The sequence below is a fragment of the Antechinus flavipes genome, chromosome X (genome assembly GCF_016432865.1).
Source record: "Antechinus flavipes isolate AdamAnt ecotype Samford, QLD, Australia chromosome X, AdamAnt_v2, whole genome shotgun sequence".
Taxonomy (NCBI): domain Eukaryota; kingdom Metazoa; phylum Chordata; class Mammalia; order Dasyuromorphia; family Dasyuridae; genus Antechinus; species Antechinus flavipes.
This window is the reverse complement of record NC_067404.1, coordinates 16502558-16519884: the sequence shown is the minus strand read 5'-3', so window position 1 is coordinate 16519884 and position 17327 is coordinate 16502558. Positions and strand designations below refer to the sequence as shown.

General features: G+C 43.4%; 1 protein-coding gene across 5 annotated transcripts in view; it reads left to right on the top strand.

The window, feature by feature from the left end:
- The window catches only part of FRMPD3 (FERM and PDZ domain containing 3), a 108248-nt gene that overhangs the window by 49415 nt on the left and 41506 nt on the right, over positions 1-17327 (top strand). For all 5 annotated transcript variants that reach the window (XM_051968096.1, XM_051968098.1, XM_051968095.1 and 2 more), the window contains 2 exons: positions 15024-15130; positions 15336-15443. In XM_051968096.1, the coding sequence (XP_051824056.1) occupies positions 15339-15443 (105 nt within the window). In that variant the 5' untranslated portion in view covers positions 15024-15130; positions 15336-15338. The remainder of the gene's footprint in view (positions 1-15023; positions 15131-15335; positions 15444-17327) is intronic.

The window sequence follows — 17327 nt, the reverse complement described above, 5'->3', positions numbered from 1 at the left end:
CCTGTAAATCTATCTGGACCAGGGATTTTTTTCTTTGGTAGTTCCTTTATGGCTGTTTAATTTCCTTTCCTAATTGGGTTGTTTATGATTTCTGCTTCATGTTTTGTTAATTTGGGAATTTCATATTTTTGTATTTCTTTTAAATTCTCTTTTGCTAGATTCTAATTGTGCTTAATGAGTTCTAATCATTTTTCCCTGTGTTGTGATTTTGCCTTATCCATTTATTATTTGGGTAATTAGATTTTCCTCCCTCTTTTTGATTGGGTCAGCTAAAGGTTTATCAACCTCATTAGTATTTTCCAAAAACCAGCTTTTAATTTTATCAATTCCACAGTCTTGTTTTTAGTGTTATCTATCTTCTAATTTTCAAGATATCCTCTTCTGTGCTAATTTTGTGGTCATTTATTTCCTAATTGTTCCTTCTAAATGTATACTTAGTTCATTAGTCCTCTCTTTTATTTTATTATTGAATGTTTTCTAAGATAACAATTTGTCTTCTGAAGAATGCTTTAGCTGGATCCCATATATTTCGGTGCGTTGTCTCACAATTATCTTTCAGTAATTAATTGTTTCTCTGATCTATTCTTTGACTCATTATTTAGAATGTCATTATTGGGCCTCCTTTTCAGACTGTATCTTTTGCTTCTGTTTTTAAGATTAAAAATAATTTTGTTGTATTATGGCCTGTGTAGTTCTACTTTTTAACATGTATTTATCATTTCTCTTTACCCAAATACGTGATATGTTTTTGTAAAATGATAAGAAATATGCCTATGCTTCAATATTCTCATGCTTAAATATAGGCAACTCTCAGCTAAAGAAGCTCTCTCAAAATAGGTTGACACCTCTTGTGTCACTGACAATCTCGGCTGTTTAGACACTACAGCGACTTTTCCAGGGCTACACATACGATATTTTAGACGTGGACTTGGACTTGGGTCTTCCTGATTTCAAGGCCAGTCCTCTGACTCTGGTACATCTTTATCTGCCTCCCATTTAGAAAATTCCATAAATGATTCTGATTAACTTGTCTAGCACTTCATTCAGCTCTATATTTTCCTTTTTCTTTTCAATTTATCTAGCTATGGAAAGAACATTAAAATCTCTCCCAAGATGTAGTAATAATAATTGACTTTTTCTAATTCAGTTAAATTTTCCTTTATGAATTTGGACTCAATATCCATTAGCGGATGGACACTTACTGTTGATATTATTCTAGTATCTATGGTTTGTTTAGGTGTGGTATATGTGCCCATACTCTTTCAGTGTTGAGAATCAATTTTTTTTTGCTCTTATACTATAGATAGCATTTCCATGGTCCTGGCTTTTTCTCCCCTCCTCAATTTCCTGATTCATGGAAAATTTTGTTTCAGCCTCTCATTTCTATTTTGTCTAGATTTTCAGTTGTTCTCATCTGACAGTTTAGGGATCTCTTTCTTATCCGGTTAACTATTTGGGAGCTATCAAATCATTTAACCCATTCACATTTCAAGTTGGCATTTGCAGGCTCATGGCCTCCATATATTTTTACAGATTCATCTTCCTTTTGTACTGGTTTTTATCCATTCCATATTCTTTTCTTTTCTTTTATCTAATCCCTTCCCTCCATTGCTTTTAGAACCCATGCTCTTGTTGGGAGAGTAAAGACATTTTTATACTTTCAATACCTATACGTTTTATAAGGTTGCATCTGTAGCTTCCCTCTGACTCTTACTTCCTTGCTCCCTGTCTGCATTACTTCTCATTTTGATGTTCTTATGAGAAACGGAGATTCATTTCAACCAAGCTTCAGGATGCAGTCGTTGGAGTATTAAATCATCCCTTTCTCCCACCCACTTTTCTTTTTCTGATTATTCAACTTCCCCCTAAATCTTTCAACTTTAGGTCTTTTTTCTTCCTTTGTGATCCTTCTTTGTCCTTTATTTTACTCTTAAGTTCAGGTCAGTCACTGGCATATATTGAATTTTAATATTTTGCCTTTGCTTCTTTTATGCCCACTTTTCTTTCACTTCTATATTTTTATATTCCAACTATGTCATTTTCTCTTTCAGAATCTCTGATTCTATGGAAAGAATGTTCATCTTGTCCTGTAAGTTTTGTATTCCATTATTGGCTTCTTTCAATTCTGTGTTAAAAGCTCTGGTTTCCCAACTAACTTAATTTTGAGTATTTTTAATAGTTTTATTTCTTCTTTGAACCTCTTTTGATTCACCTTTGAATCTTCTCCATTTCTAGAATGTCTTAGTAGTCTACAATCTCTGGGGAAGCTTCAGAATTCTCTTTTTGATCATGGAATTTTGATTTTTTTTCAGTAACAGTGTTTCAGCCTTTCTTTGATTTCCACTCATTCTTCCTTCTATTTTATGAGCATTTAATAAATCTGCTTATGAACTAGAGTTTTAGGGGGTTTGGGTTTTGTGGGTTTGGGGAGATCCTTCAGGATTCTTGTATTCCCTATCAATCAATTAAGAATTTATTAAGTTTTTCTTTCCCCTCTTTCCCACTGTTGCTCATATCCCAGAATATTATTAGCCTCTTCTCATTAGGTCCAGCCTGAGGGGAAGAAGACTGGACCCAGCTGAGTTTCCAGTTATCTTTTTCTCAGTCATGGAAGCGCTTTCCCTCTAATTGTCTCTGTATTGCCCTCATCTTTTCATCTCGTCTCCTCTAGTCTCTTACTCTCTTTCTTGTTACTTTTCAGGCATGTATACATCTGGGTTTAGGTTTTTTAAGTTTCTGGAGTTTGAGAAATTCATAAAAAATATAACTACTCTGCCATCTGGTTAGTCGCAGGTTAAGTTTTGGATCAGCAAGGACATGATGGATATCTTTCTTTCTTTTTGTACAGCTATCTATATAGATCTCTCTATAAATATAAGAGCTGTAGGTGGACAGCTAGGTGGTGCTGCAGTGGATAGAGCGCTGGACCTGGAGTCGGGAAGACTCGTCTTCCCGATTCAGATCTAGCCTTGGACACTTATTAGCTGAGTGACTGTGAAAATGTCAATTAACCCTGTTTGCTTCATTTTCCTCATCTGTAAAATGAGTTGGAGAAGGAAATGGCAATCTGTTCCAGGATCTCGAGAGAGAAAATCCCCAATGGGGTCACAAAGACAGTCTTTATTCCAACCCACTTATACTTCCATAACCCATTCCTTCAGGACCTTACTCTCCACCAGGGAATGAATGAACTTCTAGCTTTTCTGGTTAGAGATTTCCACCTCCCAAATAACATTTCTTTATGATCTCACAAGTCAGTAAGCATTTATTAAGCACCTACTATGTGCTGGGCATAGTGCTATTATCTGAGGATACAAAGAAGAGCAAAAAGGTGTTCTCTTTTTGGCTAGATGCCAAGTGGTGCTGAAGTAATGAATGTTCTAGAAATATATTTTGACCCCAAGAGGTAAGTCTATGACATTAAAAGGACCAATTGGAGAGGTGATTTTGAACAGTAGCAAAATTCATCAAATAACATCCCAGATATAGTCATCTATTTTATGTTCGACTCTAGTGACAAAGACGCTTCCTCTCCAGGGCTCATTTTATCCCCTTCTACCAAAGGAGAACTTTGATTTCTCTCCTGCCTCAGTGGACTCTCTGCAGCCATGGGATGAAGCATTTGTAAGGGCCTAAGGCTCCAGGCTATTCTCTGTCTCTAGCTGCTGAAAAGGCAGCCAGTACTGGACCTGATGCATTCAGTTGTTTATAACAGCTTCTGGCTAGCCAAAAGGAGGGTAGTGGGAGCACAAACTGGTGTGGCAGAAATGCCATGCATATATTGGAATCTGGAGGGTTCTAGAAAGTTCTGCCTTTGACCAGAGGGTATGGAGCAGGTCAAGGGAGGGAGAATAGTGTTGAAGACAGAATATCTCAGGCTGCTATACCATTTTGAGAAATTGATCCCAAATCTAGAGCTGGGAGAAGCCTTGGGCACCAGCTTGTCCAACCCACCTCATTTTACAGAGGAGGAAACTGAGGCCTGGGAAGGAGAAGTGATTGGCTCAAAGTTACATATGTAAGAGCTAGGCAAGATTGTGGGACAGCAGAAAGTGCACAGGCCCAAGAGGCTGGAAGCCTGGGGGCCTCAGCCTCTGAGAAAAAGTTGTTTGACCAAACCCTACAACTCAGGCCCCAGCCTGGGTTCAGAGGGGGAGCAGTAGTATAAAACCCTAGCATGGAGGACTCCTCCACTGGGTTGGGAATGGACAGAAATGGTGAGCCCATAGAGTCTGTTAAATTCCCTTTGTCTACTGGGGACTCAGTCTTAAGCTTTGGCAGACTGAAGAGAGAGCCAGTTATGAATGAAAGGCCTCAGGTGACTTGGGGCACAAATAATAAAGCTCAGACCATCTCCTGTTTAGGTTTAGCCCCACCATGGGAGCCCAAGAACGGATTGTGAGGTTATTTGTTGGAGTGGACCAGGTCTCTCTGTTCTTGGCCCAAGGACCTGAAAGGCACTTGGGCTGATCAAACAAACGTATCCTTACAGAAGAGAAGCTTGAATGCACCATGCTGTGGTTTCAGGCTGTAGGAAATCTCCCAGAAAAGCAATTATGGTAGAACACGCCACGAAGTCTTTCTTCGAAAGTGGTGCTAAAGGCAAGTCACTGCTTACGTCAAGGGGCCAGGCCCTGCAAGCAAGAGGGATTGGGAGTAAACCGGGATACTAAAGTGACTGCTCTCACTCAAACCCCAAATGAGGCAACCTCCACTGGTCCCCTGAATAAGGAAATGAGTTGCCTGCTACTAGGAGTCCTAACACCATAGATTAAGAGATGGAGAGGACCTGAGAGACCATGTAGTTCATCTGGACCCCTCGTTTTTATAAGGGAGTAAACTGAGGCCAGAGAAGGGTAATAATGTCTTGTCCAAGTTCATATAGGTAACAAGTAGCAGAACCAGAATTCAAATCCTCTGACACCAAATCCCCTATACCCAGGGAGAAGCTGAGTCAGTGCTTATTTGGGACACTGTTAAGGGGAAAAATTGAGAAATTGGATTAGATGGGGTCCCTTCCCACTCTGAATCTATGATCTGTTCAAAGATTGGTCCCTCTGTAGTACCAGGCAGCGCATTGTTCGACTGGTTGATTCTCACTGGTGCGGTGGGGAGGGGTGGGGAAAGGTGCAATAACCCTAAGCGTAGCATAATCTCCGCAAAGTCTCTGGACTTTCAGAGGAATGGGACAACATGACATTGGCCTTTTATCTTTTAAGCATTTTTGGAAGTACCATCGGTCAGCTTTGCATTCAGATCATGTTTCCTTGAAGGGGGAGATGGTACAGGTTGGACCCTCCAAAGCTGATGCATGCAAGAAGTTTTTACTAGTTTTTGCCTTCACAGGAACAGTACATTAGATGGTTCAATTGAGTTTGAGTTAGTCTGGATCCAAGTTAGAAACCTTAGTAAAGGTTTTCTCCTTGAATGCCCTTGATAAGCATCAGTGACAATCCAACTTTATGACCATCTTATGAGCCCACCTCCATTCTTGCTGTTTGTCCCTGCCTCTCTAGAGTTGAATGCTGAGCTAAGGCTGGTCCTCAATAACACTGTCTGATTATTTGCGGATCCCACTATCCTTATAACTGAAGGACTCGATCTTGTTCTTTTTTCCTATGGCCCTTTCTGAGAGTAGGTCTTGTGTCCTACTTCCTTTTCTTTGCTCTTCTTCCCATGAGGCCATTCTGAGCGCAAGCTGACTCTTGACCATGTTATTTGCTATTCACAAGGAGGACTCCCGGATGGAGCTGCACAGAACATGTCAGGTAACCAGAGCCCATTTGCCAGACATCTGTTGGTGCTGTCCACAGCTCCACCCATGGCAGGGAAATCTTTAGTCTCAGGCTGGAGTTCAGGCCCCATTAGTGCTCTCTGGGTTCCAGGGAACCCAATCACCGTGGGTAATGACCCAGATAATGTAGCAATCCAACTGGACTCCAAGAGCTCCTGGGAGATACCCATTCTATGTATAAGAGCTGTCTGTGCAACTCCTTCTTCTCCCATCCTCCCACCCCTGCTGAAAGTATAGTTGGCATATGATGAATGCTCATTGCCTTCTACTCGAGGCTTCACGTGCACTCAGAGGCCTGTGCTAGGCCTTCTCAAATTATTAATCTTGAACCCAGAGCCTTAAGATGGATCAGGTTCATAGTGACTTTTTAGTTTGCCTGTGCTCACCTGCCTCCCCTACTGCTTGGAGATGTTTCCCTTAGCTCATGGGGAGCATTGGGAGCCTTCAATCGATTTGAATCATTGGGAAATCCCAGCCAACACTGCTAGCTCTACCCACCTGCCCAAAGAGCAAGGATCTCCTCTGTCCTTTTTGCTCCAAGTGAGCAGCTTTCCTTTCAAGCAATTGATAAACCTTTGTTGGGTGCCTACTGTGGGCCAGGCAATTGCTGATAATCCCTAGCCTCAGGTCCCCAAAGAATGGTGGTCTTGGGCTTTCCTTCCTGCCAAAACTCTCTGTATCTTGGCCCAGCCAAGTAAATACCTCAGTCCCCACATACCAGCGGGAAAGGCCAACACGAGAGCCAAATCCTCTCCTTTCCTTTTGGATCGCTGCCTTTCTGAATGGGTCTAGCCACTGACCTACCTGGTTCTTCCAATTCTTGGCTCTGGCCAATCCTAGACTCCCGCTTAGAAGTCTTTGTTTATGTGTGATTATTCCTTTTGGTTCAAGATTTCCCCAATCAAAGTGAGAATATGAATGCCTTTGGGTTCTACCTGTTGCTTACCTGTTGTTCCAGAGCTCCTGAGATTGCCAAGCTCTGTGGGCCTTTTGGAGCCTGTCATTCCAACCCTTGGTTTGACTTGATAGTTTTTTTAGCCCACAGATTCCTTAGTGCAGTGGTTCTCCAGCTTTTGTTTTCAGTATCTTTATCCTATTAAAAATTATTAAGGACCTCTCCAAAGCGTTTTTGTTTATCTGGATTATATTTAGAGACATTTACCATATTGGAAATAAAAACTATTTTTGAATTTGTAGATGCTCTAAAAGGGTTTCAGAGATCCCCAGGATTCTCTAGACCATACTTGGAGAACCACTGCCTTAGTATGTCCAAAATGGCATTTCGCACTGGGAAGTCAGGGAACCTACTGTGTGTACTTGTGAAGTAACTGAGGAAAAGCTCCAGGAAAGCCCAACTCTGAAAACTGCTCTGAAGATGCTGGCTGCCACGATTGCTAAAGAATTACCAATTTCCCAATTTTTTCCCTAAAGAATTTCCCAATAAATTGGGAAAACATTTTTACATCCAAAGGATCTGATAAAGGCCTCATTTCTAAAATATATAGAGAACTGACTCAAATTTGTAATAGTTCAAACTATTCTCCAATTGATAAATGGTCAAAGGATACGAACAGACAATTTTCAGATAAAGAAATTGAAAGCATTTCTAGTCATAGGAAAAGGTGCTCCAAATCACTATTGATTAGAGAAATACAAATTAAGAGGACTCTGAGGTACCACTTCACACCTGTCAGATTGGCTAGGATGAGAGGAAAAGATAATGCTGAATGTTGGAGGGGATGTGGGAAAACTGGGACACTGATACATTGTTGGTGAAGTTGTGAACACGTACAGCCATTCTGGAGAGTGATTTGGAACTATGCTCGAAAAGTTATCAAACTGTGCATACCCTTTGATGCAGCAGTGCTACTACTGGGCTTATATCCCAAAGAGATCTTAAAGAAGGGAAAGGGACCCGCATGTGCAAAAATGTTTGTGGCAGCCCTGTCTGTAGTGGCCAGAAACTGGAAACTGAGTGGATGCCCATCCGTTGGGGAATGGTTGGGTAAATTGTGATATATGAATGTTATGGAATATTATTGTTCTGTAAGGAATGACCAGCGGGATGAATACAGAGAGGCCTGGAGAGACTTACAGGAACTGATGCTGAATGAAATGAGCAGGGCCAGGAGATCATTATACATGGCAACAACAAGACTATATGACAGTCAGTTCTGATGTGCGTGGCTCTCTTTAACAATGAAAGGATTCAAACCAGTTCCAATTTTCAGTGATAAAGAGAGCCATCTACTCCCAAAGAGAGGACCATGGGAACTGAGTGTGGTTCACAACATAGTATTTTCACTCTTTTTGTTGTTGTTTGCTTGCATTTCATTTTGCTCACTTTTTCTCTTGTGAGACATGATAATTGTATAAATATGTATGCATGTATTGCATTTAACATATTTCTACCATATTTAACGTAAAAAAAGAATTGCCTTCCCTCTCTGTCAGCCTTCAGAAATTCTAGGCAAGGCGAGTAGAGCTTCCATGTGTCCCTGTGGGGGAAGGCCAGCCTGAGGCCCTGATGCTGAGAACAATGGGGAGGCATTTGTCATCCTCACTGTTCTTGACTCAGTAGTTGAACCCCTTCAATTTGACAAGCACCTACTGTGCGTGAGGCCTTGTGGTAGGTGATAGGTGTACAAAGACACAGGTCCCCATCCTCAAGAGTCTTACTGTTCTCTCTATTCTTCACCTCTCCTTCTGCAGTCAAAACTTATGAGTCCTATGCCCTGTGCTTTCTGGGTTCTGCTAGATACCACAAGCTAACTGACAGATTCATTATGCCAGCCCTCTCTGAGGAGCCCGCTTTGTGCAAGGTCCCATGTGTTGTGAGAGTTCTTCTGAGAATGCAGATGTTAATGGGGTAATGAGATGCTCCTCTAAGGTGATTCTCTTTTGGTAGAACAGTCCCCTCCCTTACTACGGCAAGGTGGTAAGAGAGCAGACATTGCCAGTGCCCCACTAATTCTCCCCTAAAGTGTCTCTCTCTTCTGCCTCCATGTGTTCAGAGAAGCCCAAGTCAGGTTTAGTGCCCCCTTTCCATAACAGCCCCCTTCAGAGTGCCCAGTTAAAGATCTTGGAGCCTGAAGGAATGGTGGTCCTGGGGGAAAGCCCAGATAAAGAAGCCTTGCCAAGCCCAGCTTTTCAGCTCCCAGGGCACCGAGCACAGATGATTGCTCTGAGTGAAACTCCAGCTTGCTGGTTGGCAGTGCCGAGTCTATATCAGGGGCTCAGTTATGATTCCCCAGCTTTGGGACATGGGTACGAGACTGGTAATTAACCACCGAGCATGTACTGAGTGCATATAGCATGGCCACCATTGTGCCCAGTGCTGTGTTGGGCTGGGAAATAGGGAGGATGCAGAGCCAGAGAAGCGAGGATGGAAGGACATAGGCACACAAAGCCAGGCCTGAAACCAGGATCCCAAAAGGGCTGGCTCTCCAAAGAAACAACAGCTGCCTACCTCGGCTCCCTTGGCCGGAAGAGGGAAGGTGGGGGGCAGGTTCGCTCATCCACCTGGCTGCTTCCTTGCCTATTGGCTCACAGAGGGGCCCCAGAGGTACTTAGCAATTCCAAACCCCCGCTGCAAGCCAAAATCCATTTCAGCCAGAAAAAGACCTGTCGCCAAGCAGACTGCCAGCTGTTTAGATGAGCCCCATGGCCAGTGAGAGCTTGGGGAAGCCTGATCAATTAATCCATGTTGATGGCCTAGTACAGGCTGATGGCTCACTGGGCTTCTTCCTTTCCCCAGTCAAATATTTGCTTTTTAATTAGAGCCTTCTGGAGACAGAATATTTTAACACTATGAAGGCAGGGACCAAGCAGGATACATGACTTTATTTTTACTGACATAACTTGGTTTATATGTCCCCTTCGTTCATAAATAGAGCCTTTTTGGCCATCTGACCCAGCCAACTATGTCCAGGGCAAGTTTAAACACACACACACACACACACACACACACACACACGTGCACACACACGATACACATGTACGTGCACACACGACACACCACACACAGAGAGAAAAGGAAGATCTCAGGGCCTCAGGTTGGTGAAGAAAGCTTAGGGGAGCAAAAGGAGCTGGGCTTTTTTGTGACTGGCGCTGCCTTGGGAGGGAGTGTGTATTTGATATGGTGCCAGCGCCAGAATGACCCTGATTTCTGAGGGCCTGCTTAGCCTCGTAGAGAGAGGCGAGACACATTATCACTGGTATGGTCGCTTGGTGATAAATTATTTGACCATGGCAACCCAGGAAACAAAGGAAGATAGAAAATGGCCCTTGGTGCTCGGCCCCCCTTCTGCTAATGCTTTTGTGATGACATTAGCAGGAGAGACAATTTTTAGACTCTTTTTAAGCGTGGATCTTGGTCACCTAAATGTGAGTTTTTTTTTTTTTTTTTTTGCAAAGACCTCCAAGCAGACAGAGAAGGCTGGAGGAGCGGCATATTAACCATCTTGAAAAGCTTGTTGTAAACAAAATTGGAAGACAGAAGGCAGTTCTGACTAAATGGAAAGAAGATGGCTTCCAGGTGCCCTTAGAGAGGCGAGCGGGGACTTGGTGGAGTCGGGCCTAATATGAATCCTGAGGCAACACCAGAAAATCTCTCCCCAGGTTGGCTGGTTATCTCAGCTAGATGAGCACAAAGAGAAATACCCCACCTGGTGGGGGAGTATCATTTACGCACCAATGGTTGTGGTAGATGGAGAGGGCGGAGAAATTCTAGACTGAACTCAGTAAGGCATTCTCCCTCGACCCCATGAAATCAGCATATGTTTTGAACCACTCAAGTGGCTTTAGTGAAAATGGTGGGAGCAGATAAGGATGGGGAAAAGTCAATTGGAAAGCCCAAGTCAGGAAGGCGTGAGATCAGAGACTACCCAGAAACCTCGGGCAGATACAACAGGAAAGCTTTTTCAAGAACAGCGTTGGAAGATGCTGGACATGGTGAGCACTGAGGTGAAATTGATTCTATTTCAGCAGACAAGAAATGGCTTGTTACTGATGTGGAGCCATTTTTGAAGCAGCTGGCTGTGTACAGTCAGACCACTGATGTGCTAGAGGAAAGATCGAAATCACTGCCAGTCAGGGAGAAGACGGGGAGAGGGGAGGGAAGGAAGGAGAGAGAGACAAAGAAAGAGAGACAGAGACAGAGAGTGTGAAGAGAGAAATGCAGGGGGAGAGAGACACAGAGATAGAGAGATACAGAGAGAGTGTGTGAAGGGAAACCAAAAGGGAGAGAAAGACAGAGAAGAGAGAGATGGAGGGAGCAGAGAGAGTGTGAGGGGAGAGCAAGGGAGGTAGAAACACACATACATATACACATACGCACACACATTTGCACAACACACAGAGGGACGGGGTGGGGGAGGGCGATGTGCCAACTTGTCCTAAAAATTAAATCAGAGAAAGCCCTCTACTCAGATCCTGTGGCAGAGGTGGTTGTTGAGCACATGTATATCCAAACATGTCATTAGGCTGTAACAGCAGAAGGGGGAGGACAGGATAGACCAGCCAGACCACTGAGCCGAATCTAAACTGTGACAGAGAGCAAACTAGGCCATGGACAAGTCATTTAACCTCTTGATCCTTGGTTTTGTTATCTGTAAAATGGGCATAATATTGCAGTACTTAGTAGACAGGGTTGGCTTAAGGCTCAAGTCAAATAAAAGGCTTTGCAAAATGTTAGATGTGGGCAGGAATGACATCCTGGTTTATTTTTCATCACCCACCCATTCCCAACTGGTATATTCTTGGGACTACTCAGTTCAATCCAATCCAGTCTCATCAATCAACAAGCACTTACCAAGAGCCTACTGTGTTCCAGGTTCCAGCAGGAACCTTGAGGGTTAGTCACTAGCAAAGACTTCATGTATAAATGTGACTTTTGAGTTAAATCTTAAAGAAAACCAGGGAATCTATAAGGAAGAAGGGAAGAGGCAAAAGATTTTGTGCACAGGGCAGCCTATTCAAAGGCCTGGGAAGGGGAGACAAGCTGTCATCCTATCCCGAGTGGCAAGAAAGGCCAATATGGATTTTTGAGTATGGATGGAGGGAGGGATGTGCAGGAAGATTGGAAATCCAGTATTGGAGGTAATAGGGAACAAGTGGAGAGTAGAGGGGCGACATAGTCAAACTTGGACTTCGGGCTCAATGTTAAGTAAATATAAATATTTATATTTATGCTAAAGCAACTACCTCTCCGAGGTTTAATTTAATCTGAGTCATTACCATTTCCTTCATCACTTTCTTAAGTCTAGCTAATTCACAAAATGATATGCCAAGCCCCAATTTGTGGTGTTTGCTGATACGTGCCCCCTGAACATTTAACAATCAGAAGGCAGTTTGAGCTGGTTCCAGTCCTTGAATTTTTGGAAACAATCACTGACAGCTGGATTAAAAGGAGGCCTGGAGTCTAGGAGGCCAAGTGGAAAGCTATTGCAGTAGTCCAGGAGAGAGATATTGATGGCCTGAATCATCAGATTGGTGGCTGTGGGAGTGGAGAGAAGAGATGGCACTCTGGGCAAGCCGCTTCATTCTGTGAGCTCCGGTTTATTCATGTCTAAAATAGGGATTCACTGCTTAAGGGCTTTGTGAACCTTAGAGTACTATGGAAATGCACGGTTGGGCTGTGGGAGCATCTGTCAGTGGGCAAGGGAAAGACCCTGGGAACTTGATCTGACTCTAATCTCCCTGAGGGCACTGGTAGTGATGAAATGGGCAGCCGACTCCGCAAGGGAAAGTATAGATAAGGAAGTTTGGGGGGGTGCAATATGCCTTCCCAACTCCTTAATTGAACCCTAGAAGGTACATGGGAAAAGCTTGGTGAAGATTATTGGCTCATTGAGCCTCCAGTTCATTTGGAGGGGTCGGGAGGAAGCCAAACAATCCTAGGCTGAATCTTTGGCCGTTCTGAGACCGCAGCAGTGGCTCAGGGTATCAGACACCATTCCCCCCTCTTACCTGGATTATTCTGTTCCTCTCCCCGTGACTGCTGGCCAGTGCTTTATGCCTCTGAAGGCCATGTTCAGTATTTCGTGACTGCTTCATCCACCAGTGGCCATTACAATTCACCCATGCTTTCTTCAGTCTTGTACAATCCGTGTCCATTTCTTCCAGAAGATCTCCCGTGGAAGAGCCATTTTGGGTCCTGCAGACTTGGCTCTGTTTTTTTCAAGAGAGAATCGTGGCTGCTCACGCAGCAGTCAGGCTCCACCATCTATCATCGCTCACTTTCCCTAGCTGACCTTTTCGGATCACGTGTGCTTTTAATCATGTCTTTTTGCACAATCTCTCCTCCTGTGATAGTTGGTAATGTGCTGCAGCCTATGTCCACCCACTGTGCTCATTTCCGTTGCCCTTTGGGTCCTGTGTAATTTGGATTCTCCAGGGATGTGGTGTTGCCCGATTTCCAAGCCCAGAATATCAACAGAAGAATATTGCTAATGTCGTCGGGGAAAAGAAGGGGCCTTCGTGTTAGGGAGACCCATCGGGATTGAAACATTGTCCGGTCACCCCCAGTTTCTAGAGCTTCTTTTCTATCCTGAGCCCCGGCTCACGTGTCCGTCTGAGGTCTGGCTGCTATAGGTCTCCTGTTCTCTTTGTACTTGAATGAATTGCTGGGCCAATTTTTCTTTTTAAAAAGCCATTGATATCTATTGACATTTTCTGGGGTTTTTACATCCCCTTTCTTTTTGATTGTTTACCTTCTCCTCCCCTCCTCGTGCCAGCCTGCCCTTGTAACAAAGACTATAAAAGGGAAAAAAGTGGAGCAGAGGGAAGCAATTTAGCTAAAGTAGCCATCACATCGACCACGGCTGATAGTATTTTAGGCTAATTGCTTCAAATGGCCATCGATTTTGTTAAGGAGGCCTGGCGGATTATTACGGGGGTAGATAGCCGTCCCCAAACAGGAACATTTGGGGACCTTGCTTATCTCTTTCATTTGGATTCTGTATTTTATTTCCCTCTGATACATCCATCCTGCAGCTGCCAAATTTATATTCCTAAAGCACAAGTCTGACCATATCACAGCCTGTTCAGAAGTCTTCAGAGGCTTCCTGTTGCTGCTAGGATTAAATACTAAATCCTCTGTTTGGTATTTAAAGCCCTTAACAACTTGTCCCCAACCTACCTTCCAGAGTGATTTCAAATTCCACATACTGTTTTTCTGACCCAGTAGTCCGTCTCTGGCCTCCATGTCTGCAGAGTCTGTCCTCCTGGACGGGATTGCTCTTTCTCCTCACTCATGTCCCTCTGTCCTCAGCCCCCGTTACGGTGCCCGACACATACTGTGAAATTCATAAAAGCTTTGCTTTGACAGGCAACAATAATGTAGAACCTATGTGTATGATGCCTTCTACTCTCTTGTGGTATAACTCAGGAAAAATCATTACCCAAGGCCAGACTTCTTCCACCTCTAAGCTAATATTGGCCCTGTACCTACCTCTCGGAACCAGTAGCGTGTGAAAGATGAATGGGGCAATACCCGGGAACTGCTTTGGTATTATTGCCTCTACATGAAACAAAAACCATTGTACAGATGAGCCAGGGTCCCCCCCCCCATCAAATCGAGCAGCAGATGCATTCATCATTGGGAGAGGATATTTGGTAGAGATCTTTGACGTGAGGAATTCGCTCTCATCCATGTGAGAAGAAATGGGATTCTTTGATGAATGGGAAGAAGTTGGAGAGGCACTATGTTATACAGAACCCGAAAAACAATATACACAATGACTTTGACAATGGAAAGGAGAGCTGTGAACACTAGAAATTGAAGGCTGGGGAATTGCATGGACCCGACTTGGTCTCAGAGAGGATAAGGAAGAATACGTTCCCTCTTTTCTTTTCTCTCCCACCGCTCTGCAAAGTGCCAGGCTGTGGAGCACTGTGGACGCTTAGTCGATGTGCTGATGACTTTGGCTGGACTGGTTTTAAGGGGTTTTTTGGTTTCAACACTAGGAAGGAGAGAAGATTTATTTGGGGATGTGGGTATTATAACAATAAGCAACTCACACAAATGCTTTTATTCCACCAATCTCTACCAAATCACGTTTTCCCCAACCACACAAAAATCGCTTCAATCTAGCACAGGGCCAGTAGGAGGTGTTCAATAAATACCTGCTGATCGGCCAATTGATTTGAAAAGACAGAATTGTCTCTAAGTCATCTGTGGCACGTGAAGAATATTGACAACCTAACCAATCCCTTGCTCTCTTTTCAGCCTCCGGAATCAGCCTTTATTTTAGCAGCTGCTAAGAAAGCTGAGCGGAGGTCCAGTCCTGTAAAGGTCCAATTCTCAGAAGGTCACAGCGAGCAAAAAAAGACCCAGTAAGTTCCATTTTGATTGAGCATCAGCTGCAGTTGCCTTTGAATGAAGATCGTCGCTTTTTAGCTCTTCCCTTTCCCCAGTCAGCTCTAGCTTGCCTCTGTCCTGCTCTTCCTCCTTTCTCTTCTTTCACCCCAATCCCATTTCTCCCTTGGAAACCTTGCCTCTCCTCTCTTTTCTCTATCCCTTCCCTGCTTTTTTCTCCAGGACATGTTGAAGAAAGAAGCCCTCCTCCTCATCCCCAATGTCTTGAAGGTATTCTTAGAGAATGGCCAGATCAAGTCCTTCACGTTTGATGGCCGAACAACAGTCAAGGTACGGGTTCTCCTTTTGTTTCAAAGCTAAAGGCAATTGGTTTGGGGGGGAGGGGTTGTAGAGAAAAAGAGGCAGGTCACTCTGGCTGGCTTCTAGGCACCCACTCTTTAGTCATGCCGGGGAAAGGAGTCTGGGATGGGATGGGTATGTGAACAAGGATACATGATGTCCCACATCTAAAGCTGGAAGAGTGCTCCGAGGCCAGCTCAGCCAACCTCCTCATTCCACTGAGGGGAAACTGAGGCCCAGGGAAGAGAAGGGACTGGCCCAAGATCAGGCTGAGAGTCAGAGACTAGGATTTGAACCCATGTTCTCTAACTTCAAATTGTGCCAAGCTGACCAACAAAAGAATGGTGTAGGACACGGTTGCCATGTGTGCACGTTGGAATGAGGGGATGGGCAGTGAGCTGCTCCCAACAGAGTATGCTTGGTCTACAGGTCATGCGCATAATAATAATTATGAACAAGAGTAGCTAAGATTTATATAATACCCGATTTTGTTTTTAAAATGAGAGTTGGGATTGGGACAGAGATACAGATTAGAAGGATTGGGATGGCTGTTCCAAAGGGATAGCCCGGGGATTGCAGAAAGAATCCCTAGATCTTACTTGGATCTTGTTTTCTCTGCCAAAGCGAATGACATTTGGATTAGAAAGAACAGCTCAAAGTGGCTAATAGAACATTGGAAACCAGGGTACGTGGGAAGAGAACAGGAGAAAAGCTAGCTGCCTTTGCTGAATTTAAGAGTGCAGATGCAAGTAAATGGTGTCCACCATGCTGAAAGGCCTCCAGTCAGTGATGTTTGAAAGATCATATAGAAAAAGAGGTACCACAGGAACAGAGCAGGATAAATGTTCATTGTTTGGATTTTCAAAAAGGGATTTTCTGCAAACTAGACCGATGAGTTTGATTTTACCTGGCAAAACTGTAGAAAATATTTATTAAGGGAATGGTTAGGATCTGAAAATAAAGGTGAGAATAAACAAACAAACAAACAAAAAACAAAACAAAACAAATAAATAAATAAATAAAGGGTGAGAAATAGTTACAGGAAAGGAAGAGTTGTACCCAACTATCCTTGTTTACTTTTTTTTTTTTTGACCAATCAATGGAATCTTATAAATAGAATTTGCCTAGATTTTAGCATATCGTTTGACAAGAGTCCTGTTCACAAGTTGGAGATATATGGGCTTACGTGAAAGTATAGCTGGATGGGTTCAAAACTGGTTGGATAACTGAGACCCAAAGAGTAGACATTAGTGGTGAAGATCATTTTGGAAAGAAGGCTGCAGGAGAGTACCACAGGGATCTGAGCTAATTCCATACAGCATATTTATCCAATTTTCCAGTGATGCAGAGCACAAAGTTAAGGGATAGACTCAGCCCCAAAAAAGAGCTCAACAACAGTAAGTATCTCGATAGGTCAGAGAATTGATTTGAATCCAATAAGTTGAAATTTGATGGGGATAAATATAGTTAACATGTTGCTAAGTGTTTTTAAAAGCACATCGTATAGACTGCTGGGCTTGGAGGCAGGAGGATGTTAGTTAAAGTCTGGCCTTGAACATTTGCTGGCTTTATGGCCCTGAGCAAGTTATTTCGCCTCTGTCTGTCTCAGTTTCCTCAACTGTAAAAAGATGATTATACTGGCACCTACCTGCCAGTGTTTTTTGTGAGGATCAGATGAGTTAATATGTGTAAAAGTGCTCGGCACAGTGCCCACCACTTAGTAAGTGCTTTGTAAATAGTATTCTTTTCCCTCTATCCCCTTTTACATGATTGAACATAGGATTATTTGATTCTCACATCAACAGTGTGAGGTAGGTGTTCTCATCTGCATTTTACAGATGAAGAAATTGACACCAAGAGATCTGGTTTTTTGTT